Source organism: Prionailurus viverrinus, chromosome D3 (assembly GCF_022837055.1).
Source record: "Prionailurus viverrinus isolate Anna chromosome D3, UM_Priviv_1.0, whole genome shotgun sequence".
Classification (NCBI taxonomy): Eukaryota; Metazoa; Chordata; class Mammalia; order Carnivora; family Felidae; genus Prionailurus; species Prionailurus viverrinus.
In genome coordinates, this window is record NC_062572.1 from 22,664,661 (window position 1) to 22,690,452 (window position 25,792).

At 42.2% G+C, this 25,792-nt stretch overlaps 2 protein-coding genes across 23 annotated transcripts in view; one reads left to right on the forward strand and one right to left on the reverse strand.

Annotated features, from left to right (window-relative positions):
* SFI1 (SFI1 centrin binding protein) overlaps window positions 1–9,369 on the reverse strand; it is a 105,514-nt gene extending 96,145 nt beyond the window's left edge. For 7 of the 17 annotated variants that reach the window (XM_047826867.1, XM_047826866.1, XM_047826860.1 and 4 more), the window contains exon 1: window positions 9,198–9,364. The gene's annotated coding sequence lies outside the window, so the exon portion shown is untranslated. Of the gene's footprint in view, window positions 1–8,838; window positions 9,021–9,197 lie in introns of those variants that run through there. The other 10 variants (XM_047826864.1, XM_047826862.1, XM_047826861.1 and 7 more) reach the window with 5 other exon arrangements.
* Window positions 9,370–13,817: 4,448 nt separating this feature from the next.
* EIF4ENIF1 (eukaryotic translation initiation factor 4E nuclear import factor 1) overlaps window positions 13,818–25,792 on the forward strand; it is a 44,515-nt gene continuing 32,540 nt past the window's right edge. For 3 of the 6 annotated variants that reach the window (XM_047826892.1, XM_047826897.1, XM_047826898.1), the window contains exons 1-2: window positions 14,079–14,222; window positions 14,877–14,999. In XM_047826892.1, coding sequence (XP_047682848.1) covers window positions 14,904–14,999 — 96 coding nt within the window. In that variant the 5' untranslated portion in view covers window positions 14,079–14,222; window positions 14,877–14,903. Of the gene's footprint in view, window positions 13,926–14,078; window positions 14,223–14,360; window positions 14,380–14,762; window positions 14,782–14,876; window positions 15,000–25,792 lie in introns of those variants that run through there. The other 3 variants (XM_047826893.1, XM_047826895.1, XM_047826896.1) reach the window with 3 other exon arrangements.

A 25,792-nucleotide genomic window follows, 5' to 3' on the forward strand; every position in this document is an offset into this window, starting at 1 on the left:
GATTTTGGCTCAGGTCATAAACTCATGGCTCCTGAGATCAAGCCCAGGGTCGAGCTCCATGCTGTCAGTGCAGAGCCTTCTTCGGATTCTCTCACCCTCCCTCTCTGCCCCTCCCCAACTCATGCTTGCTCTCTCTAAATAAATAAACATTAAAAAAAAAAAGGCTATAAGTGGCTCATTCTTCCTGTCCAGGTGATGTTACAAGACCTCCAACTTCCCTTCATAAGAACACCAGCAGAAGACAAGATTTCTTATTTTTTGCCTAGACTAATTCTTTTGGTTGTTACATATAAGAATCTCCAAGCCGGAAGGGCGTCTAGGTGGTTCAGTTTGTTAAGTGTCTGACTTCGGCTCAGGTCATGATCTCGTGGTTCGTGAGTTTGAGCCCTATGTCAGGTTCTGTAATGACAGCTTAGAGCCTGGAGCCTACTTCAGATTCTGTGTCTCCCTCTCTCTCTGCCCCTCCCCTATTCACACTCTGTTTCTCTCTCTCAAAAATAAATAAACATTAAAAAAATTTTTTTAAGAATCTCCAGGCTGGGAATGCAAGCTGGTGCAGCCACTGTGGAAAACAGTATGGAGGTTCCTCAAAAAACTAAAAATAGAACTACCTTATGACCCAGCAATTGCACTACTAAGTATTTATCCAAGGGATACAGGGGTGCTGTTTTGAAGGGACACATGCACCCCCATGTTTATAGCAGCACTATCAAAAATAGCCAAAGTATGGAAAGAGCCCAAATGTCCATCCATGGATGAATGGATAAAGAAAATGTGGTATATATATACAATGGAGTATCACTCAGCAATCAAAAAGAATGAAATCTTGCCATTTGCAACTAGGTGGATGGAACTGGAAGGTATTATGCTAAGTGAAATTAGTCAGTCAGAGAAAGACAAAAATCATATGACTTCACTCATATGAGGACTTTAAGAGACACAACAGATGAATGTAAGGGAAGGGAAACAAAAATAATATAAAAACAGGGAGGGGGACAAAACATAAGAGACTCATAAATATGGAAAACAAACTGAGGGTTATGGGGGGGGGGGTTGTGGGATGGCGGATGGGCTAAATGGGTGAGGGGCATTAAGGAATCTACTCCTGAAATCATTGTTGCACTATATGGTAACTAATTTGGATATAAATTTTAAAAAATAATAAAAAATAAAACAAGTTAAAATAAAAAATAAATTTAAATAAATTAAAAAAAAAAAGAATCTCCAGGCAGTTTTTGGTCAATAGTAAATTACTATATACAGTCCCCATTTTCAGTGGGTGATAATTTCTACTAGTTATATTCATTACAAACTAAATAACATGTTTTTATTTATTTCTTTTTTTCTTTAATGTTTATTTATAGGAGAGAGAGAGAGAGAGAGAGAGAGCAGAGGAGGGGCAGAGGGAAAAAGATGGAGGCAGAATGTGAAGCAGGCTCCAGGCTCTGAGCTGTCAGCACAGAGCCCGACATGGGGCTTGAACTCACAAACCATGAGATCATGACCTGAGTCTAAGTCAGCCGCTCAACCGACTGAGCCACCCAGCACCCCTTATTTATTTCTTGATGCAAAGAATAGCCATGTTGTGGGTTGGATTGCGTCCTCCCCAAAGATATGCTAGAGTCCCAACCCCTAGTACCTATGAATGTGACCTGATTTGGAAATAGAATCTTTGCAGATGTAATTCAGATGAGATCACACTGGAATAAGGTGGGCCCTTAATCCAATATGATTGGCATCCTTATAAACAAAGATGAGAAACAGGGACAGATATACACAAAAGGAGAATGCCACGTGAATACAGACACACAGGGAGAACAGCATGTGATGATGAAAGCAGAGACTGGAATGATGTGTCCATAAGCCAAGGAACACCAAGGGCTGCTGGCAAGGAACACCAAGGGCTAAGAAAAGCACACGGAACAGACCCTCTTCCAGAGCCTTCAGAAAGAGGATGGCCCTGTTGACATCTTGATTTCAGATTTCTGGCTTCCAGAACTATGAGACAATACATTTCTGTTGTTTTTAAGCCACCCAGTGTATACCATTTTGTCACAGCAGCCTTTGGAAACTAATTCAAGTGGTAAGACAAAGGAGTAAGATTTAAGTACATGGTGGAGGAAAGCTAATAGGGCGGACTTGTCCTATGTCGAGTAATTGTGAGGCATTCGTAAAAAGACATTCATTCTAAAAGAATAAAATCACCCTTATAATCAAGGTCATATATTTCAATGACAATCAGAAAAGGAATTAGCTAGAGAGTTAATCTGTACAAAAAATAGTCCTTACTGACATCAAACGTTTGTCCTCCTACTCTTTCTAGTATCACATTCCAAGTAACAAAGGTCACCATTAGCGACTATTTCTGTAAATTAAAGGATAATCAAATAGGGATTTTTGGCTAAATACTGTTATAATAAATGGGTCATTGCCTTGGGTATATGTCTTGTTATAATGGTTCCATGGAATGTTATCTGCAGTCAAAGATTCCCTTTTGTTATATACTCTGTGCCAACATTCCAACTACTTGTGACTATCTGCTTTCCCTACTAGAATATAAATCCCATGAAAACAGGAAAACAGAAACATATCTGACCTTCTTACCACTATATCTCCAATATCTAAAGCAATGTCTGGAACTTGACAGATGAGATATATGAATACTGGAAAGACCCAGACAGATCTCAGTAAGGGTATGTATGAATATGAACTTGCTCCTGAGTTGGAATACACATAACAACCAAATACAAAAGATAATCCAAGAAAAACAAGATTAGTAGGTGTGGACTCCCAGTTAAACCTATATATTGACATCCTAAGATGACAGTAAAGGATAAAAGGGTATAAACCCTAAGGTCCAAGAGATAGGAGAAGAGATCATAGAAAAGATTTCCACAAATCTTTGCAAGAAAAAGGAGGAAAATTAACTGGCCTAACATTTTGAGAAGTGAATATCTACAGTGTGGGATACAAAAGACAGCAGGCCCATAGAATCCCAGAAGAGCTGAGAACTAGAAGGAATAAGGAATGGCTCCCACAATCATAGCTATAGGCCACAAATGAGGGGACTGAATGAAAGTCTATATGGTGAGCATTTGGGGGCCCTGGTCTCCTCCCAACCCCTGCCAGACAGGGTATCCAACTCCTTCTCCACACTCTGCTTCCAGAATTCTGGCAGCTAGACTGGTACCTCCCAATCAGGGAGGAGATGGGAAGATGGGAAGGAGTCAGGAGAGATGGGAGATGGGAAAAATTTTTGCAGAAGATGCTAAGAACGAACAGCCCTGAAGATTCTCATACCTGTGCCCACCTCCCTCAGTGAAAACGTAGGCTTGCCCTTAGAGAAAAGCTCACAAACCTACAAGTCCTGCTCAGACACTAGGAGCTTCCAAATCATTTCTCAGTTGCTGACACTTAAGTACGAACGGACAATCAAGAATCACAAGACATGTAGATGTGACCTCCAATAAGATGTGACCTCCAATAAGATGTGACCTCCAATTCCAAAAACAGGAATCTGAGTAAGTGCCACAACCTATGACGTATTCCTGGCAAGAACTTGAATCTCAATATCAACAAGCCTCATCTACAATGAAGTACCAACTTATAAAAAATGGAAACAAAAATGATTCTGCAATCTGCAAAATTAATGATGTAGGAAACCACAAGACTAACAACCAGTTCCTTCAATAAGTGAACAGCAAAGGAAAGAGAGGGAAACTTATACATTAAAAGACACTAAAGGGGTGCCTCGCTGGCTCAGTCAGGGGAACATGTGACTCAATCTTGGATTGTGAGTTCAAGCCCCACGTTGGGTGTAGAGATTACTTTAAAAATTAAAAAAAAAAAACACTTAAGATGCATAGCAACCAAATGCAACATATGGACTTTGACTTTGGATCTTGATTTTCGACCTTGATTTTAACAATCTAACTACAAACCAACTGTCAGACAAAAAACATGAAACAGGGATGCCTGGCTGGCTCAGTTGGAAGAGTGTGTGACCCTTGATCCTGGGGTTGTGAGTCCAAGCCTGACACTGGGTGTAGAGATTACTAAAAATAAATAAATAAACTTTGGGGGCACCTGAGTGGGTCCACTGGTTAAGCATCCAACTCTTAATTCGGCTCAAGTCTTGAACTCAGGGTTATGAGTTCAAGCCCCACTTTGGGCTCCACACTGGGCAAGAAGCCTACTTTAAAAAAGAAAAAAGAAAAATAAACTTAAAAAAACATGGAACAATCAGGGACATTTAAACTTTTTTTTTTTTTTTTTTTTTTTTTTTGAGAGAGAGAGAGAACACGTGAGCAGGGGAGGGGCAGAGACAGAGGGGAACAGAGGATTTGAAGCAGGTTCTGTGCTGACAGCTGAGAGCCTGATGCAGGGTCCGAACTCACTAACCATAAGATCATAGCCTGAACCAAAGTTAGAAGCTTTACTGACTGAGCCAACCAGGCACCCCTAAACTTTTTCTACACTAAAAAATATTTTAATAAGTTATTAAGGAATTACCATTAAGGTTTTTACTGTGATAGCAGTGTTGGTTGTTTTTTAAAACAGCACCTCATCTTTTACAGAATATACCAAAAAAATTACAGATAAGATAGGATAAATTTGAGCACTAAAATTGTTAAGGACAGTAATAAAACCCATAGAATAAAATGGCTATTCATGAGTCAGGGCTGAAAATAAACAAATGAAGAGACAGATACATGTGCGAGAAGGGAGCGCTCATCCATACACAGAATGCTCACTGAGAAATGTGGAAGAGGTAGGGTTGGAAAAACCCCATCTTGCAACCATCATGAAGGAAAAGACTTTTTAAAATGGGAGGGAAAGCAGTAAACGTGGATAAAGGTATATGGGGCGGGGGGGGGGGGTTTCTCTGTGACTTTTTGGTAAGGCTGAAATTATTTCAAAGTAAAAATTAAAACAAAATTAATCCAGTGGGGACACAGTGGGCAGAGGTATAGATAAAACAAGATAGTTCATAAGTTAATAATTTTTGAAACTGGGTGATGGGTACATATTATAAGTGCTTGAAACATTTCATAACAAAATGTTTCTTAAAATTCTGGATGAAACAAAGACAATATGGGGAACACAAGAAAAAACCAACAACAGGGACGCCTGGGTGGCGCAGTCGGTTAAGCGTCCGACTTCAGCCAGGTCACGATCTCGCGGTCCGGGAGTTCGAGCCCCCGCGTCAGGCTCTGGGCTGATGGCTCAGAGCCTGGAGCCTGTTTCCGATTCTGTGTCTCCCTCTCTCTCTGCCCCTCCCCCGTTCATGCTCTGTCTCTCTCTGTCCCAAAAATAAATAAACGTTGGAAAAAAAAAATTTTTTTAAAAAGAAAAAACCAACAACAACAAAAAGACAACTCTTATAGTTAATATCCTCAAAAACATAAAGAGTACATACTATAGAATAATATAATCCATTGAATAAAATAAGGGTTATTTAAAAGAAAACAAAAGAAGAACAAGAAACAGGAGAGCTAAAACATTAGAAGGTGGCTGATAACATTGAAGAAATGTCCCAGAAAGAGAAAGGGAGGGGGGAATGACAAAAGGAAAAAAAAGTTAGAAAATCAGAGGCTCAATCCAGGGGATCAGATATGCAACTAGCAGGTATTCCAGAGAGAGATGAGAGTGAAAGAGGAAGAAATGATCAAAGAAATAAGAAGAAAGTCTCTCAAAATTGAAATAAATCCTCAGATGAGACGTCCTGCACAGAGGCTAAATGTCAGAGTAGATCAAACACTTTTTCCCACGTGCAGGGAGAAAAAGCTTAGGCTACCCGGTTCTTGAGAAGTTACAGGAAAACTAGACATTGTCAAAATTAAAAAGAGTTGTGTTTCAAAGGACACCATCAAGGAAGTGAAAACACCACTCACTGAATGGGAGAAAATATTTGCAAATCTGCTAAGAGACACATCTAGTTTATATTTTTAAAAATTCCTACAACTCCATAAAAAAAAAAACCCAATTTAAAAATGGACAAGGGATATGAATAGACATTTCTCCAAAGAAAATAAATGGCCAATAAGCACATTACAGATGTTCAATATTATCAGCCATCAGGAAAATGCAAATCAAATAAGATAACCATTAGGATGGCTGTAATCAAAAAGACAAAGATTAGGGCACCTGGCTGGCTTAGTTGGAGGGAGCAATGTGATCTCAGGGTCTTGAATTCAAGTCCCATGTTGGGTGTAGAGATTAAACTTCAGAATAAAAAGACAAAAAGATAATAAGTGTTGGTGAGGATGTAGAGAAAGTGAAACCCTCATACACTGATGGTGATAATATAAAAAGGTGCAAGCCACTTTGGAAAACCTGGCAGTTCCTCTAAAAGATAAATAGAGTTACCATTTGATCCAGCAGTTCCATTCCTATGTACATAGCCAAAAGAACTCAAACGTCTATACAAAAACTTGTACATGAATATTCACGGCGACATTAATAATAGCCAAAAAGGTGAAAACCCAAATGTCCATCAACTCATGGATGGGCAAACAAAATATGGTATAACCATACCATGAAATATTATGCAACCATAAAAAGAAACACAGTACTGTTACATGTTAAAATATGGTTGCATGCTAAAACATGCTAAGTGAAAGAAGCCAATTACAAAGACCTATAACATCATACAATTCCACTTATATGAAATGTCCAGAACAGATAAATCTATGAGTCATAAAGTAAATTCCTGGCTGTCTAGGGCTGGGAGGATTGAAGGGAAAAGGGAATTACTACTAACAAATAAGGGTTTCTTTTTTGGATGGTGAAAATGTTCTAAAATTGAGTATGGTGAGATGGTTGCATAACAGTAGATTTAAAAAATACTGAACACTTTCAATTAGTGAATTGTATCATATGTGACTTACAACACAATAAAGCTGTTTAAGGAAGAAAAAGAGAAGGAGGAAGTAGAAGTAGCAGTTATTACAGGAAAAGGTATCCCAAAAACCAAGGAAGCAAATTAAGGGGGGAAAAATGGGAATACAGGCAAGAATGAATTCAATACAATATCAAAAAGAAGAAAATCCCAGGATAGATGTGAAAAGAAGTCTCCAGATTAGAACTGAGTACAGCAGGCGCAGAGCAACCAGTTCAGATTAGAGAAGAGGAGGATCTCCAAGAAAGAGAGGAAATTGACCATTTTTAGAGTAATTTTGCAGAAAATTACTGATAGGCATAAAAGAAATGCTGAATCACTCAGAAAAAAAAAAATTAGTGATCTGTGTATGGAATACCAGGCAAATGAGAAAAGAAGGTAATTATTAATTCTCAGAAAAAATAATGGGATGGACAAGAAAGAGTTGCAGTACTCTACTTGATTTAGCTATGAAATGTTATAGAACACTGATCATTAATTAAAAAAAATTTTTTTGCTGTTTATTTATTTATTGAGAGAGAGAGAAAGAGAGCGTGTGCGTGCACACCTGAGCGGGGGAGGGGCAGATAGAGGGAGATAAAGAGAATCCCAAGCAGGCTCCTCACCATCAGTGCAGAGCCTGATGCGGGGCTCAAACTCACCAACCATGAGATCAGACCTGAGTCCAAAACCAAGAGTCAGATGCTTAACCAACTGAGCCACCCGGGAGCCCCGACCATTAATTTAACATTAAATTAACACATAACCACAATGGCGATAAAATGGAAGGAAAACTGAGCTAAGCACTTATCTTCCACAAGAAGCAGTCAATACTTTATGTGTAAAACTAAAAAATCAGGAAATATCACCCATAAGGATATTTACTTCCAACTTCTAGAAGAGCCAGAGAAAGAGCTAGCAGAATGGAAATTATAACTGGGGAATAGGGCTATTTTCTATTACAAACTTTTAATATTAGTTTTTAAAAATCACGTATATTTGCCCACTGCCGGCGGGTCTTCTTGAGGCGCGAGGCCTGAGGCCTCGGCCTCCTCGGTTGAGCGGCGAGAGCATGTCCTTCCGACGAAGTTAACTTCTTAAAGAAGTTTCTAGGGGCCTGGGTGGCTCAGTCAGTTAAGCATCCGACTCCAGCTCAGGTCACGATCTCACGGTCCGTGGGTTCGAGCCCCGCGTTGGGCTCTGCGCTGATGGCTCAGAGCCTGGAGCCTGCTTCTGATTCTGTGTCTCCTTCTCTCTCTGCCCCTCCCCCATTCATGCTCTGTCTCTCTCTGTCTCAAAAATAAATAAAAACGTTAAAAAAAAAAAAGAAAAAATTAAAAAAAAGAAGTTTCTACAGTATTTTGTGGCTGCTAACAATGAGAAATGAGTGATCCTACGAAAGAAAAGCGACAAAAGGCCTATATTTATATCTTAAGCCCCAGAATAAGTTTCAACTACTTCTTCCAGGAAGGCGCCTCTGACATTGGAAGTCTCATACCTTCAACGCACTTAGTTAGGCGGGTACCACTAAATCTAAAACGAATAGACCAAAAACAAAACAAAACACCGCTAATGAAGCGGGTACTCTGTGCCAAGTATAGATGGTACTAAGCATTTTTCATTAATTACCTGCTTTTTAACAACCACCTGAACGGGCGGTAGCCATTTCATTTTACCAACGAAGTATCTAATTGAGGTAACTAGCTAAGCTGTAGGGCTGGTACTCAGGTCCCTAACACCATCCGTTCAACATTGACTGCATCTACACAGAGGTTGACAGGAAACCTGACTAGCCTCTTATGAAATAAAAACGAAGCATTGGTCTCCCACTGCTGGAGAGGCTTCTCTGTTTTTGCTCTGTTGGGCCCTTCGGGGATCAGACGGGGACCCGAGGTCTGTGCACAGAAGTCCCTGGCCCGGCCACGCAGCAGGGAACCGCGCAAGCTAAAGAGCCTTACCCGGACGCACGCACCCAAACCCGCCTTCAGCGCACCAGAATCGCGAGAGGATGCGGCGCCCCGGGGCCTGAGCAACAAGTCGCTGACCGGAAGCATCCCCGGACGAGAAGGACGCGAGCCCCGCGCTGGGCGAGAAAGGCGGATTCCGCGAGTCCTACGCGCTCCCTTCACACCTCTTCCACACCCGAATCACAGTCAGTGGGTAGGCAGCACCGCTTGCACTTACTTCTAGGGAAGGAAGCGGAGGCTCAGAGAGGAGAGTAGGTTACTGGGCCCACCTCGGAGGGACATGCTCTCGCCGCCCAACAGAGGAGGCCGAGCCACTCACAAGCTGGGGACGATTCGATCCAGCCTCATACCTGGACAAGCCGAGCCCTCAGGCCTCGCGCCTCCAGAAGCCCCGGCGGGAGTGGGAAGACGTAGCTGGCGCTGCTCTAGCCCCCCGCGGCCACCGCCTGCCTCGGCGCTTCCCGCGCCTCTGCTCTGGAGTCTTGCGCCGGCCCCGCCTCCGTCTCCACGGTGACGCGGCAAGCGTGTGAGACGCCCCATCTGGGACCCTGTAGTTCGCGCAGCCTCCGTCCGGTAGATGACACGCCTCCCTCTGGCAGTCGAGGGGTACCTGCAATGCCGAGCTGGTCCCAAGGTGTGGGGAGGAATGCATCGTTTGGGCAACCCCAAGGAGAGTTTTCGGCCTCCTGGCCCATTCGCTTCTTTCACAGCTCAGCTTCCTACAGCTACTTTTAGACAAGGGTAGGAGCTGTTTCGAAGCGGATCTCGGAGCTACGCCTCGTGCGGCAAGCACTAGGTATGAGGTTCCCGTCTGGTGGCCCACGATGACGAAGGTTCTCCTCCCCCCCCCCACCCCCCCCACCCCCCCCCCCCCACCTTCAGGCTACCGCGTGAGCCTCTCTGGCTCTTGGTTCTCCACGGTGCGTTCCCAGGGAGTGCGAGCCAGCTCCTAAGGACTAGGGCGCGCACGCGTGGACCAGGGACGTAGTCAATCTGGAAGGGTGAGGGAGGGAGATGTCTTTCCGCAGCCCCCGAATTTAATTTATCCCCAGCTGGTATCTTCTCTTAACTCTTCCTTTAAAATTGTAATTAGCAATCACTAATTGTTAGTAAACAGTCGTTAAATTTTTTAAATGAGTCTATTCCGATCTTTTAAAAATAGGGGTGAGAGAAAGTAGGTGGGGCATCTTTGTATGCTTTTCTCCTATGCTTTATAAAACATTTGAAAGCACATGAGATTTCTGGTGGAGAGAGCAAAGGCTAGCATTTTGTACTTAAATGCTTGGAAGATTATATATTACAAACATGAGATAAAATAACTTGTTGAATATCCCTGGATTAGAATCACGCAGGTAATTTGCATTTCTGCTCTGCTTTTTACGTGTGCTAATTTTTGTTGCCAAAAACAAGTTGTTTAAAAGACGTTCCACTTTAGCTGGACACGTGAAACCAATCTTTGAGGGATGACTAATTGAGTGAGTTTCAAAGTCCTAATTAACACTAACATTTACCAAAATTAGTCCTATGAGTACTTTATACTTTCTAGATGATTTGTGGATACTTTATTCCTGTCATGTGCCTTTACTACCAACAACTCTAACTTAGGAAGGGTTATTTTCATTTGAGTTATTATGATGCATATAATTACTCCTGCCAGGAAAGATTAGAACATAACTGTATAGAATAATAGTGCGGTAGCACTTGCATGATTTCATCCGTTTCTGTTTTAAGTACTTCCCATAAATAAAATCAAAGATACAAAGTTCCAGAAGGGTAGAAGCTCTGCAAAGAATTTGTTGTGTGGTCTTTTTTCTTTTTTTAATGTTTATTTTTGAGAGAGAGACAGAATGTGAGTGGGGGAGAGAGAGAGGGAGGCACAGAATCTGAAGCAGACTCCAGGCTTTGAGTTGTCAACACAGAGTCAGTCACGGAGCTCAAACTCAGAACTGTGAGGTCACATGACCTGAGCCTATGTTGGATGCTCAACCAACTGAGCCATGCAGGTGCCCCTGTTGTGTGGTCTTCTAAAAGTCCCTTAATTTCTTTATGGTCTTTAACCTGAGTACATGATGCCACATACCTGTGAAACTTGAAATTTTATTTTCTTGGAACCAGGGATTACCCTTGGAGCAGGAAAAAATGAACAAGAAAAGCCCACTTAGAGAGGTGCTGGGTAGTTGAGGTGTAATCCCAACTGAGATGAGGCTGCTCTCAAAATTACCAGGTTTTTAGTATTTTCATGTGCTTCTCTACTGCTCTTGGACTGCTAATTTCCCCAACAGACTGAACTTTTGAGTCCCCTTATGCCAAACTTTGAGCCAACAATTGAACCTAAACTAAGACCTTACAAATATGTATTAAAGAACAAGAGTAATTTCTCTTATTCTCTCAAAGAGGCTTCTCATACTGATATTTGAAAATTCATTATTAACTGCAAAGAGGGGCATTGTAGAATTACAAACTATCATTCTTACCAAGGAGAATGATACTCGAAAGCTACAATGAAACAAGGACTTGCAAGCATGTAGCTTTTGCACGGACAGGTGAAAGACATTTACAGATGCCCTCCTTTATTTATCACCTTTTTTCCCAGGTACTAATTTGCTTCTCTTTTCACAAGGACAAATTGAGTCTCTGAAAGATAAGGGAGTTAAGACCAAGGTTCTACAAGGTACTGAAGAAGAGCCTGGTGGAAGACTGCATCCCAACTAGACCAGAGGGCCCAGAAAATTAGCACCAGGCCTCTATCATGGTAGCTACATTGCCTTGAGCAGATTTTGTGTGTATTTGTGGTAATTTGAAAATATGCCCACTAATTCTTTGACACTTCTCCCATATAAAAGTAGTCTAAGTCCCCTCCCCTTGGTGACTTCTAAGGAGCAGATGGTTTGTTGTGGCAGAACAGCGAGTGGCTCTAAGGCTAGATTAGAAAAGACAATTCAGCAACCGGCTGCCCTCGGAATCCTGGCACTATGTTGTAAGAAAAGCTCAGGTCACAGAGAGAAGCCATGTGTAAACTTCCATCCAACTGCTCCAGTAGTCCCAGCTGACAGCCACCATCAAACACCAAATATGTGAGTAAGTGAGCCACTAAATGATCCTAGCCCCAAGCTTTCCACCTATTAAATGGAGCAGAGACCATTTAGTTCTAGCTGTCCCCAGTAGAACTGGCCTAAATTGAAGGTTTGGGTACAAAATAAATATTGAGCTAAGCCACTGGAGTTTGGGGATGGTTGATTATACAGCCATACTTGACTAGAGCAATTTTTTTAATGTTATCTCTAATTCCCATTATAAGCCTGAAAAATAGGTACTGCTGTCCCTTTTTGACAGAGGAGTAAACAGGTCCAGGAAGGTGAAATGACTGGCTTAGGTTTCACACTAAGTGGCAGAGCCAGGATTTAAGAGCTTGAAAGAATAGGCCTTCTTCACTACTCCTGATAGCAATCGGATTAGACCATTTCCTCAGTCTTCTGAAGAACCTGGATTCCAAAAGCAGCTTGATTTCTAAAATATTAAGACGAACAATGTTTCATTACTTACAATGTGTCTCTCAATAGGCTTAAAACACACATACACACACAAAACCAGTATAAGGCTTTTTAACCACCTTAACCTTTTTAATCTTGACAACAGCCCCTGTGAGTGTGTTATCTTTCCAATTTTACAGACTACAAAACCAAGGCTAAGGATAAATAAATGGCCTAATTCTCCCCAGCCTGTAGTGTGTGGTAGAGCTGGGATGTGAACTCGGGCCTAATTTGCAAACGTTTCCCTCTGCCTCTTGCCTGCAAAGATAGTATACACTTTATTCCGTGTTCCAGATGAAAAACGTTTTCATAATTTTCTCGGTTGGCAAGACTCCTAGGAAGGTAATTTAGTGATCACTCAATGCCCAATCCCAATCTACGCCCACACATCATTTCACATCAACCCCAGGCGGTCGCAAGGGACAGAGACTGGGGCTCGTGGTATTACCGCAGATCAGGCTCACAGGTGATCACCGTCATACCTTTACTGATCGCTCCTCCCAAGCACGGCAGTTACACTTATGTCTCAGAGTAGGGAAATTATGTTTGCATCTGTGTTCCCATTTGCAGTCTCGCCACTGTGCTAAGCGCTTGACACTCGCCCTTCCCCTTCCTGTGCAAGCTATGGAAAGGTTCGAGTTATGATGGGGGAAAAAACCCTTTCAATGAATCTGTCAGTCGCCCTTCGCTCAATCGAAAGCAGTCGCGGCAAGTTTGTTAATGCAACAACGCACAATCTCATAAATTTATAGAGAGGGGCCGTTTTAGAAAGGAGAGCGAAAACTCAAAAGTTGTTCGGGCTTTGCCCAACATTACACCCACTAATGAAAAACTTGAGATTCGGGCCCACAACTGGGAAGCTCAAAAGCCCCCAGGTTCTCCTCAGACTGCCACTGCCGAAGCCCCCAGGCTTCTCCGCCGTTGCGAACTGTGCGAACGTCGAAGTCGACGCGCTCCCAAGTCGCACCAGGCCGCAGACCCCGGCCCACTTCGCTGGTGCCACCGCCTTCCAGGGAGAACTGCCAGCCTCTGGCCTCGGCCTCCCAGCACCGCCCGCCCGTTCTGCTCCGCCCCGAAGCGCGCGTGGGAACGCAGAGTCCTCCTCAGGGCTGCCCAGGACGACCGCCTGTGCGCACCGGTAAGGGCTTCTGCCGCCCCCGCCGCCTCCCCCTCCCCGCCGCCGCCATCTCCTCCGCGCCTCCGCTTCCCCGCCGCCGGACGCACGCAAGGGCCGGCGCCCCAGGAGCGCGCCGAGATGTTTCTCTTTTCCGCCCGGCACTGCCGCGGCCACCTCACATCCGGGCGCGCGGCGGCGAAGGCGGTGCTGGGGCCCGGGTGCGTGGAGGGAGTTATTAAGGGGGAGGGGGCCCGGGAGGAGGGGCGGAGGGCTGGGCCGTGGTTACGGCGGCTGAAGAGAGACAGTCCGAGCTGGCGGGGGGGTGGGGGGGCGAGAGCGAAGGCCGCGCGGAGCAGCCCTCTGACCGGCGCGGGCAGTAGGGAGGGGAGCGGCGGCCGAGGCGAAGGGCCGCCGAGCGGCGGAGGCACAGAGTAAGGGCCTGGTGGCGGCGGGAGCCGAGGCGCCGCGCGCCAAGGGCCGCAGGAAGGGCAGGGGCGCGGGCGCGCTGCTCCCGGGGTCGCGTGCGTGAGCGCGAGCGCCGGGGCGCGCGCGGGGGGCGGGCAGGGACGCGAGGCCAGCGGGGCGGCCGGCGGACAGCGGGCTGGCGGGCTGGCGGGGCCCGAGCCGCCGGGCCGGGGCGGACGGCGGCGGGCCTGCGCCGGCTCCAGCTTGGAGCGGCCGGGCCGGGGGATTCGGTCTCCCCGCTCCCTTCGGCCCGCCTCCCCTCCGTGAGTACAGTCCCCGCCCTTCCTCCGAAGGAGGCCGCTGGGCCGCGGCCTGCGCGAGGGGCCGGTGGTTGGGGTCGCGGCCCGGGAAAGCCGAGTTTCGGAGCTGAAGCCGGATCTCGCCCCTTCCTTGCTACGGGCGCCCCTGACATGGCCACAGGTGCCGCCGGCCGGGTGGGGGGCGCTCGGGCCCCAGCCCCCAGCCCCTGGCCTCTGGATAACAAGGGGCAGCTGGCGCCGTCCATTGGCAAGTGACAGGCACTTTACCACAGTCCGACTTCCCGGATCCCCAGCCCCAACTAGTCTCCTACCTGCCCCCACTCGGAAAACTTCCCCACTGCTGTCTGAAAGGTCCTCATGGGTGGCAGTGACTAATTTTGGTTTCTTTTTGTTTTAAAGCTGCTTGAAGGCTGTACCCTGATTTGGGCACCTTCTACTTATGCTTTCCTTACCCCCTTGATGCTTAGAACACTTAACTAGAAGAGCTAAGTACCAGTCGTTCTATTTCCAAGTGGGTTCTGGTTTATGGAATAGTTGTTGAATGAGACTTTGTTTTTAAAAGGTAGTCATTTTAAGAGATAAAAGAGTTTCAGTGTTTTAAACAGTCTTCTGAAAACATAGTGTTCTCTGTAACAGTTTTGCTGATTTATCTTCCAGGTGCAAAGAATTGTAGACCAAGGAGCCATGGATAGGAGAAGTGTGGGAGAAACAGAAAACGGAGATGCCTTTCTTGACCTGAAGAAGCAACCAGCCTCCAAATCCCCCCATCGCTATACAAAAGTAAGCTTTGTTACTAATGAAATAGTGTTTCTTTATAGGTGGGGGAGGTTGGTAACATTGTGTAGATATTCCATTAGTATTATCAAAAGTGGGAGTCTCATTCTGACTCACTATATGGACTAAATATTACTAAATTTAGTAAAGCATTTCTTTGAATTTTTTTCTGGAAGTGTGAATACGCAATTTAAACTAGAATTTGCTTCTGAGTAGTTTTCACGTGAAGGGAATATTGGCTTAGATGGCATATGAATTTGTGGATCAGTGTATGTTGGCTCAAATGTTCTATAACAACCATAACTGGTATATTACTGATTTATATACTGTAGAGTAAGGATTCCAGTTTTGCATGCAAATCACTCAAGGTTCTGTACTTGTTGAAGCTACTGCTCAGTATCTTACTGGCTCCTAAATGTTTCTGAAGAGGTTGACAGGACTCAGCTGTGAATTCATTTTTCGTTCCCTGAAATGTATTGGCTGGAGTACAAAAAATGTGCTTGGGACTGTTGACAGGAAGAGTCATGTTCTAGTTGGTCCCATATCTGTATTTCCTAAGTGTGGACCCAATCAAGGGTTCTGATGTGGTTATTATCCCTGACTTTCCAGAATAATGATTAATATTTTGAAGTCAGGCCTTGTTTGTGTACTGGTGCCACTACTTGGTAAAGTATCAAGTGCTGTTAGAGTAATATTCATTTTTAGTATTAAAAAAAATCTGATAGCATTTCATTTTTTCATTCAGATTTGGTCTTCCCAAATGTAGTTTTTCTCAAACCTGAAAGTGCTGAAGCCATGTTTCACAATTTAAATTCATTACCTAAAATATTGATAGTTGAATTCCAAATGCAGAAAATCTTATTAAATGAAGAGAAACTGATTTGAACTGCTTATTTTATATGCTTACGTGATTTCAACTTTCCTAGCACTTTTTGAATAAAAGTTCTTAATTGGTATTCTACTTGTAGAATCCAGGCAGAGAGGCTTTTGAATCACTTTCATAATGATCAAAGGGTGGCATGTATAGACCATCTTTATATGTATATCCATATTTAGGCTTAAGTCATTTTTAGGGAAGGTATTATTGATCTCTCTTAGGCTAGAACTTGTGTGTGTCTACAGTAAAGATAAAGAAGGTCAGTCTTGCCCACTTTTGATAATATAGTCTTAGAATTTTGTCATACTTAGATAAATGTGCCTCAAAGAAATGATTAAGAACATTTTTTAGGTTAATGACAGTGAATCTTAGATATAATGGTCTTCTCTACCAAAATTGATTGGAAATTGGCTTACTGTCCATTCCATTCGAGAAGATTTAGTTCATGGCAGTTTTAGGATCATGTTTAGGCAGTGTTAGGGTAGTGGTTTCATGCATATGTGTTTCTCACAGTCTACTTAATCTAGTCCTTGAGGCAAACTAAGCCTTTCTCCTTTGAAGAAAGCTTGAAACAATCCTGTGTTCTGAGAACTATAGTAAGTGGTCTGTTTTTGCACAACTGGAATAATACTTCAGCCATCCTACTCCTTACCTACATACTGAGATAGAACTATTGGAATAAAGCATATAGTAATGTTTCTGCATGGGCTAGAAAGTTTAGAAGCAATAGAAGGAAACTGTCCTCAGTGATTTTTATAGGTGATGTGTTTGTGAGAACTTGTAACTATGGAATGTTAACTACAAGACTAAAAAACATATTGGCTAGATGAGAGGGCTTCTTAAACTTTGACCCTTCTTAGTTTAGCATTCATTTGTTTTATGAGATGATGTTAGTAGTCTGTTCAGAATTCTAGAGTTTTTTCCATGAAGGTGGAGAAGTCCAGATATTTGTCCTAGTGCTTTTAAAAGTAACATATCAGAGTCTCCTGTGCTATATTGTCCATCTTGCTTCCTAAATGTTGGTTTGTCTGGGGATTACCTATGAACCCTTATAAAGTGTGAATTCTGTTAGGTTAGGAGTAGGCTTCAAATTTTGGCTTTTTAACCTCCCAGGTGGTGCCCTTACTGCAGGTCCACTGACCATACTTTGAATAGCAAGTCTTTAGTCTTCCTTGGAGAACTTGATATATGGTCTTGATGTTGTCAAGCAAGTCAGATGCATAATTACTCCCTAGGGTTCTGTTGGTGTCCATTGTGTTTCCATGAATGTATTAGGAAGTCAAGTTAAGAATCACATTAGGTACTTTCAGGCCTACCCCTAAGCCTCAGTGATGATTAACTGGAATGGTTATAAGTGGATGTATCATATGCACCTGTTATTCTGGGAATCTTGAGCCCTTAATTTATAAGCTCACTCAGGTCCATTTCACTAGGCCAGATTCCCAAGACCAAAAGCTATGTTTTGGTAACACTTAAATGTGCATGTATAAAGTGTTTGAATTATGTTGAAGGGCTTTTGGAGGTTACACAGTGGAATCTCCCCCTCAAAGTCATGGATTAAAAGTGTTTTTAGACAGTGGTTCTCAAACAGTGGTCTCTGAACTAGTGTTTAGCACCAACTGGTAACCTCTTAGAAATATAAAACCTCAAGCCCCATTTCAGTGGTATTGAATCAGATTCTAGGGATAGGGCCTTGTTGTCCACATATAACAAGTCTTTCAGGGAATTCTGACTCTGATTCAAGTTTGAGAACTGTTGGTTTAGGAAAACAAGATAAGGTGGTCATGCTTATTAATGGAAAGACTTTGAGGCCTATTCAAATTTTTCTTACCTTCATCAGAGGTCCTTGTTGTTTACTAGTTCTTGAGGTGTGGTACCCGCTCTTGGTGACACCGTCTTCTGCTTCAAACACAAAGTAGAAATGCTTTGGACTGTTCCACTATTCAGATCCATGTTCTTTTTCTTTGAGTAGACAGACTGATTTTAGGATATACATATTTGGTGCTGCTCCTTCTCTGCTCCTGTGTCTTGTCACTGATTCCTTATCAAATTTTATCACCTGCCAGTTGAACAGGGTATAAAAGCAGGGGGCACTGCTAACATTCAGCTTAGTACTGCCCAGTGTTAATCATACCTGTCCAATCTACCAGCTAAAAAAAGTAGGGATTGGATTTTACTGAGTTTAATTTCACGTGTGCTCATTGCCTTGGCACCATTTTGGTGTCTGTAGGGATCTTCAGAGGAGGCACTCCACCCTGATTTGTGGCTGATGGGCACTTAGTCACCGTGATACAGCCATGTTTATATCTTTGCTTTAAAACCATTTAAAAGGGGCATCTGGGTGGCTCAGTCGGTTGAGCGTCCAGATTCAGCTCAGGTCATGATCTTGCGGCTCATGAGTTCGAACCCTGACAGCTGCGCTGATAGCTCTGAGCCTGGAGCCTGCCTCAGATTCTGTGTTCCTCCCTCTCTCTGCCCCTCCCCAGCTCATGCTCTGTCTCTCTCTCTCTGAAGAATAAATATTAAAAAAAAAAAAAATTTAAACTGGTAAAAAAAAAAAAAAAAGGCACCAGAAGTGGACTAATTTGAGTAATTCTCCTAGCCTTCTTGGAGAGAATCAGTTATAAGACTTGAAGTCCAGCCTCTGAGAAAAGAGGGGCTATGATTTAAGTCCTAGCTTGAAATCAGTAGTCAGATGATCAGGTTTAACTATGCCTGATCTAATTTTTTAGATATCTAATTTGATAACTTCATAGATACCTTTCATAAACCAAGTTGAGAAGTAACCTCTAACAGGTCGCATTTCAGTGACATACTTAGCTACAAACTTAAGCTAATATAAAAGTTAAGGATATTTGTTTATATTGGAGAATTATGGTATGAAAAATCATATAATCTTAATGTTTCAGCTGTTCAGAAAACTAGGTAACTACAAGTTCTTACAGGGGGTCAGCTGGCAACACCATAGATACTGTCTTATGGTTGTTCTTTCTTACCTGTTCCAATTCTAAGTCATCTTGAAAAGTGGGGATTCAGGGCTCTTGCCCCATAAGTATACTTTCCTCCTTGCTCACGGTGGGAACTTCTAGCTGGATAAGAAACCCGTCATTTTACAATTGGAACTGTTAACATAAAGATTTGTGGGTTGGGCCTTTGATTCAGTGAAGGATGCTATGAAGGGAGGCTGACTTAAGGAAAGCCTACCCAAGGATGTGGCAGTTTGGCTCAGGGTTCCTGGTAGTCCCGCTGGGCAGGGACAAACCCAACACTGAGTGGCAGCTGCTGGGAGGTGTCATGCACCTTCCTTGTCCTCCCCAGAGAAGCAGTGAAGACAAGAGGATCAGGGGCATTGAGCCCCACTGCCTGATTTAGGATCACCACTTACCTTGTGTGGCCTTCAGTCACGTACTTAGCTTCTCTGGTTCTCATCCTTTTCCTCTGTAAAATGCGGGTGGAATAGTATCTACTTCATAGGATTTTTGTGGGGAATAAATGAGAAAATGCATGTCAAGTGTTTAGAAAAGTGGCTGACGCATAGTAAGTGCTAAAAACTCTTTAGGATGTAATAAGGAGGGTATTAAAAGATATCTTCTTTAGATATCAACTTCAGATCAAGATGCTTAATTTTTAAATGTCACAGTAACTATTTCCAGTTTAATATGAAACCAGAAAGCCCTATTGAAGATGTAATGTCACTACCCTAAAAATGGTTTTAAGTTTTCTTCTAGTATTTACCTACTTAACATTTTATATTGTTTTTTATCCATTGTATAAACACATATAAAAGCCAAGATTAATTTTTTTGTGTTGGCCAGATTAATGGAGAAAACAGACTTTGGTGGTTTTTTTTCCCCCATTCGCATTTTCTTAGTTTCAAATCTTTCAGTAGGCGAAAGTCTTTGCATCAGATCAGCCACCATTAGATGCTTGGATGAATCCAGGTCTGAGGTCCTGCTTAACAGCTCTGCAGGATCCTTTGAATTCTGACCTACCTGTAAGAACTGTTATAAATGGTGCCCACAGCAACAAACTTCATAAATGGTGGATGGTGGAATGTATCCCATGTGTTCCCTATGTTGTTACTTCACCGTTGCCCCGGCTATCGTCTGTGGGTACCATTACCTCGTTGTGATCTATTTTTAACAGGTTTCTAATCCTTTCAGAAAAGTCATCTGACTCAACAGAATGAATATCTGGTCAGTCAGCAACCATCTAAGAGCCCGATGACCAGTCCCAGTGCTAGTGGTTGTATTGAGGGTGGGGACTGGGAGAGAAGGTCAAAGGCAGATGACCCAACCTATAAACACTGTTCTGGGGACATTTGCCTTCTTTAGGCAGAGCCTTTTTAGGAAGAGCCAGGCACACACACACACTAATAAGGTACTGGGTCACTTCTACAGTGCTTTGACCATTAACAATGAAATAAAACTTTGGGTTTTTTATAAAATATCTCTTAATATTTTAAAAGTTGAGCTTTTTGCTCTTGTGAATTGAATTCAACTCACAAAGGTAAATATTTCCCCTTTCATCTTATGTCAGTGACTCATGTGAAATTCTTCTAGAACATAAGAATGTCATCAGAACCTGCAGCTGCTTCTGCATGAGATTTCTGCAACAAGAAACTGGATGTGGATTTTAACCACTGTTGTTTTGGGCTTATATTCACATTCATTTGCTTTTTACTTTAATATTGATCACTAAAAGTGGGTGCCCATATTAGTACTTCTCATTGTTTTGGGAAGCTTGACATTTTCTTTAAGGAAAATGTTAGTTTAGCTGCTAAAACTAAGAAAATGGCTGTTGGGCAGTTAGCAGCTTATTCTTGCCTAGTCAGGTTTTAAAACCTGTGCAAAAAGTAAGGTCTCACATATTAACTGTTCTCTTGTCCAGATGGTAATTGTAGTGAATTTGTTTATAAAAAAAAAATTTTTTTTTAACGTTTATTTATTTTTGAGACAGAGAGAGAGCATGAATGAGGGCGGGTCAGAGAGAGGGAGACACAGAATCCAATACAGGCTCCAGGCTCTAGGCTCTGAGCCGTCAGCACGGAGCCTGATGCGGGTCTCGAACTCATGGACCGCGAGATCATGACCTGAGCCGAAGTCAGACGCTTACCTGACTGAGCCACCCAGGCGCCCCGTGAATTTGTTTATAATTAGTAAATTCCTGTGGGTTCATAGGAGTCTGCAAAAGGGTAATCTCCCATTACCCCCTGAAATATTCTTAGGGAAGGAACATTCCCAGCTCAGAGAACACTTTCCACGTATTTTGCCTTTAGCCAAAGTTGAAGGTTTTCTTTGAAAATATCCCAAAGAGTTTGCCTTTTCTGGAATATTGCTCTTAAAGGGCTCTTGATGAAATGGCAAGTTCAAGAACACTTCTCTAGAGAAACTGGAGAGCCATGGGGTCAGGGCCAAGGGTCATCTGCGTATTCTAGATACTAAGCCTGGTACGCAGGAAATGTTCTGTGTACAGCTATGAAAACAATTTTTGTATTGAATTAGCTCATGTTTTCTCCCCTCCCCACCTTAATGGGGAACCTTCTTAGTCTGGGATACCATCTGATGCCACTTAAGATGTTGGTGGAAGGTATAACAGATCTAACTCTCTAAACCCCACGAGGAGGAGCTCTCATTGTCCCTAAATGTCCAAGTGCACTTTGGGCCACATTTTCAGAAACAACCATTTAAAGTACCACTTCTTAACTTCTTTGGGGCCCATTGGAAATCTTTTGAAGGTGTGAGTACTCACTGCAGAAATTGCACAAATGCAGTTTTGCATATGGTTTCCTTGAGGCCATGAAATTGGTTTAAGAAGCCCTGCTTTCAAGAACAGTAAGTAGAACTTTATCTAGATGTTTAAAGTTATTCCCAGCAGCTTTTACAATCCAAGAACTGTTTTGTTTTCCCAGTTATCAGCCTGTTAAACAAAATGGCTCTTCATCCTCTATAGACAGGTGGGCGATGTTTTAGCCATTGCAGTTGGTCAGCAGCACCATTTGTGCTGCTGGCATGGTTAATGCCAGTGTCTACAACTGGCTCACTGCTCTATCCTATGCTCTTATAGGCCTGTCAAGTTGTATAATCAGTCCCTGGAATATTTATTAACACCTAGTATATGTTAAGCATATAAAGTCAACAAAGAAAACTGGAATAACTTGGGAAGGAAAATTAAAACATTTTTACCAACCTAAGCAACTCTCATCTGAGGATAGTTGGCATTTATCAGTCTGTGGTTAGAGCAGTAAGTCTGTAAGAAAGAAATTAAATAAAATATTAACCTCTGGGTAACTGAACACCTTAGTTTAATTTACTTAAAAATATTTTTTATCGAGTGGTGCCTGGGTGACTCAGTTAAGCATCCAACCTTGATTTCCGCTCAGGTTATGATCTCACGGCTCGGGAGTTCAAGCCCTGCATCAGGCTCTGCACTGAGGGTTTGGAACCTGCTTGGGAATCTCTCTCTCCCTCCATCTCTCTCTCTCTCTGCCCCTCCCCACTTCCTCCTCTCTCTCAAAATAAAATATTTTTTTGAGATATAATTAACATAACATTCACCCCTTTAAAGGTTTACCATTCAGTGGTCTTCAGTAAATTCAGACTTGTACAACCATCACTATTATCTGATTCCAAAATATTTTCATGACCCCAAACAGAAACTCTGTACCCCCATTAGTAGTCATTCTCATTATCCCTTTTCCCCAGACCCTGGCAAGCCTTAATCTACTTTCTGACCATGGATTTACCTATTCTAAACATTGCATATAAACAGAATCCTACCACATGTGGCCTTTTTTGTCTGGATTCTTTCAGTTAACGTAATGTTTCCAAGGTTTGTGTTATAGCATGTATCAGTACTTCATTCCTTTTTATTGCCAAATAATATTCCATTGTATGGATTTACCACATTTTGTTTATCCATTCATCAGTTGATGGGCATACGGCTTTCTATTTTTTTTGCTATTGTAAATAATGCTGCTGTGAGCATTTGTGTACAAGTTTTTGTGTGGACATAATTTTTTCAGTTCCTTTTGGTATATACTTAGGACTGTAATTGCTGGGTCATATAGTAACTGTAACTTTTGGAGAGACTGCCACTGTTTGCCAGAGCAGCTGCGCTGGCAGCTGTAGTTTCTCCACATCCTTGTCAATCTTGTTATTTTCCCATTTTTCTTTTTTAATAACCAACTTAGTACACGTGAAGTGGTATCTCACTATGGTTTTGACTTGCATTTCCTTAATGACAAATGATTTTGAACATCTTTCATGTGCTTGTTGGTCATTTATGTATCTTCTTTGGAGAAAAATCTATTGAAATCTTTTATCTGTTTTATTTAAAGAGAGCATGGGCTGGGAAGGGACAGAGAGGGAGACAGAGAATTCCAAGCAGGTTTCATGCCCAGTGTGGAGCCCAACACAGGGCTCAATCCCACGACTGCAAGATCATCACCGAGCTGGAGTCAAAAGCTCAACTGACTGAACCACCCAGGTGCCCCTTTGTTGTTAAATTTTACATGTTCTCTCTGTATTCTGGACCCTAGACCCTTATCAGATCCATGATTTGTAAATATTTTTTCCTGTTCTGTGCATTGCCTTTTTACTTTCTTGATAGTCATCTGAAGCGCAAAAGTTCCTAAACTTAAAATCCAGTTTATATGTTTTTTCCTTTGGTTGCTTACCCTTTTTCAGTGTCCCAGCTAGAGGAACATTGCTTAATCCAAGGTCATGAACTTTTTACACCTGCGTTTTCTTCAAAGAGTTTTATAATTATAGCTCTTATATCTATGTCTTTGATATATCTTGAGTTCATTTTTGTATATGGTATGAGGTAGAAGTAAGTAAACTTTATCTTTTAGAACAGTTTGATATTTATGGAAAAACTGGGAATATAGAGTTTTCCCTGTTAATATGTTAGTATGGTTTATTTGTTACAATTAACAATGCTGATACATGTTATTAACTAGAGTCCATGCTTTACTTACCTGTCCTTTATTTTATCTAATGTCCTTTTTCTGTCCCAGGATCCCATCTGGGATTCCACATTCAATTTGTCATCCTCTCTCCTTAGACTCCCCATTTCCCTTTTGTAAGACTGTTTGTTACCTTTGTGAAAATATTTTTTTTTATTCCCCACAAATAGAACATTTGGTCCTCCAGCATGTTTTGTGGCTATGTTAAAATGTTAAATCTTTTCCGTTGACTCCTAAATAAATCAGTAAAATCATGAGTTTCAGCAGACAGCTGTAGTAGTAATAGAAAACGCCTATCACTTGGGCTCCCTGTTACCTTTGGGGATTAAAAGTTTCAAACAAAGCCTTATTGTTTAGAAATTTGAGTATATGAAGCATACATATTTAAGTATAAAATATATTGCCCTTAGTTTAATAGTATACTAGGGTTCAGTTCAATATTTGTATTTGAGGGTGGTGGAGTAAGGGAATATGAAATAATCTTTGGGTTGCTTCTAATAACAGAAAATTCCTTTGCAATATTTTTTCCTGTAGTATATGTATAAGTATTTCCTGTATTGTAAGATCTTTCCTGTTTCTGCCGGAAAATGTTTTAAGCCTTCCTGTCCTCAGGATTTCTTTCTTGTAATATTTACTTCATTGTAATTACTATTGGTCCATCCACCCGTCCTCCACCCACTGCCAAATTTGTGTCACCCTGCGCCACTGACACCACGCTTGCCCTGTAGATTTCACTGGACTTGAGTCATTACTGATGATTTCTAGGTTGTAGGTCGTTGCTTTGACATTTTTTTCAGAATTTGGGGCCTTCTCTAGATACTTATATTTGGAATTTTGTTTATCTCAGACTTCTTCATTTTTCTAGGTATTTCTTCCCAAATTATTTGTTTATAATTCATAAATCCTAAAACAATGCAAATGCATGATTGATAATCTGGTTTTAAAAATTAAAATGTCATCTGGGCATAGGGCATTTTGCAATCATGGAGAAAATATTTAGATGCTTCAAGTGTCTGAAGACACTGAGTGAACTCATGGCATGCTTACGTGCAATGATTCCTATAGGCTGAAAGAGTAAGTCTCTTCCTCCATATTTACCCCAAGATATGGGAAGCAGTGATCAGAGCAACAGCAAGCATTCTATTGTGAGGCTTGCAGAGGCCCCGGCACAGTGGTATGTATATACTTTTTTGCAAGGTAGTTGTAGCGTTTTACTGGTAGTGAAAGGTTGGGAATTGCCTTTTTTACTTTATCGTAAAAGTATTGAAATGTAAATAAAAAGGCCGTGGGTTTTTGTGTGTATGCAGGTGTATGAGCAGATGTGTGTGCATTAACACATAGGTATATATGTGCATGTGTAATTGCACGTGTTTCCTAGTTCTGAGAGAACCGAGAAGCAAATGGGAATATTTAGTTCCCAGACCTTGGTTTCTGATACCATGCTTCATTTAAAGGAACTCAGATTTCTCAGAGAAAATGGCTGACACTAGGGCTAGGATGGTACAAGATAAGACAGAAAGTAAGGAAGGGCTTTTTAGAAAATGATGGGGAATGTACAGAGGACCCAGGAACCAGCTTGAAGAGGCTCCTAATTTGAGCCCCTGAACAATTAAGGGCATTGATGAGTTATAGACCATTGGAAAAATTAGGTATCTGTGAGCCCATGCCAATAATAGGTAGACACACAGGGAGGGGAAAAGGGAGGATTAGTGTTTGCCCTACCAGTGAAATGCCAGGTGCTGACTGGTCAATATGGAGAGAGGCCTAGTGTTGGGAAATCAAGATCAATTTGGGCAGGATTCATCAATAGATGCTAAATTTAGGGGAAACTTTTGATGAAGACCAGGATATTTGTAGTCTCCCTACAGACCACATACTGCCACTACTAAGCAGCAGATGGACATCACAGGTGTCCAGAGGTGATGCTCTGAGATGGACACAACATCTCTGGGG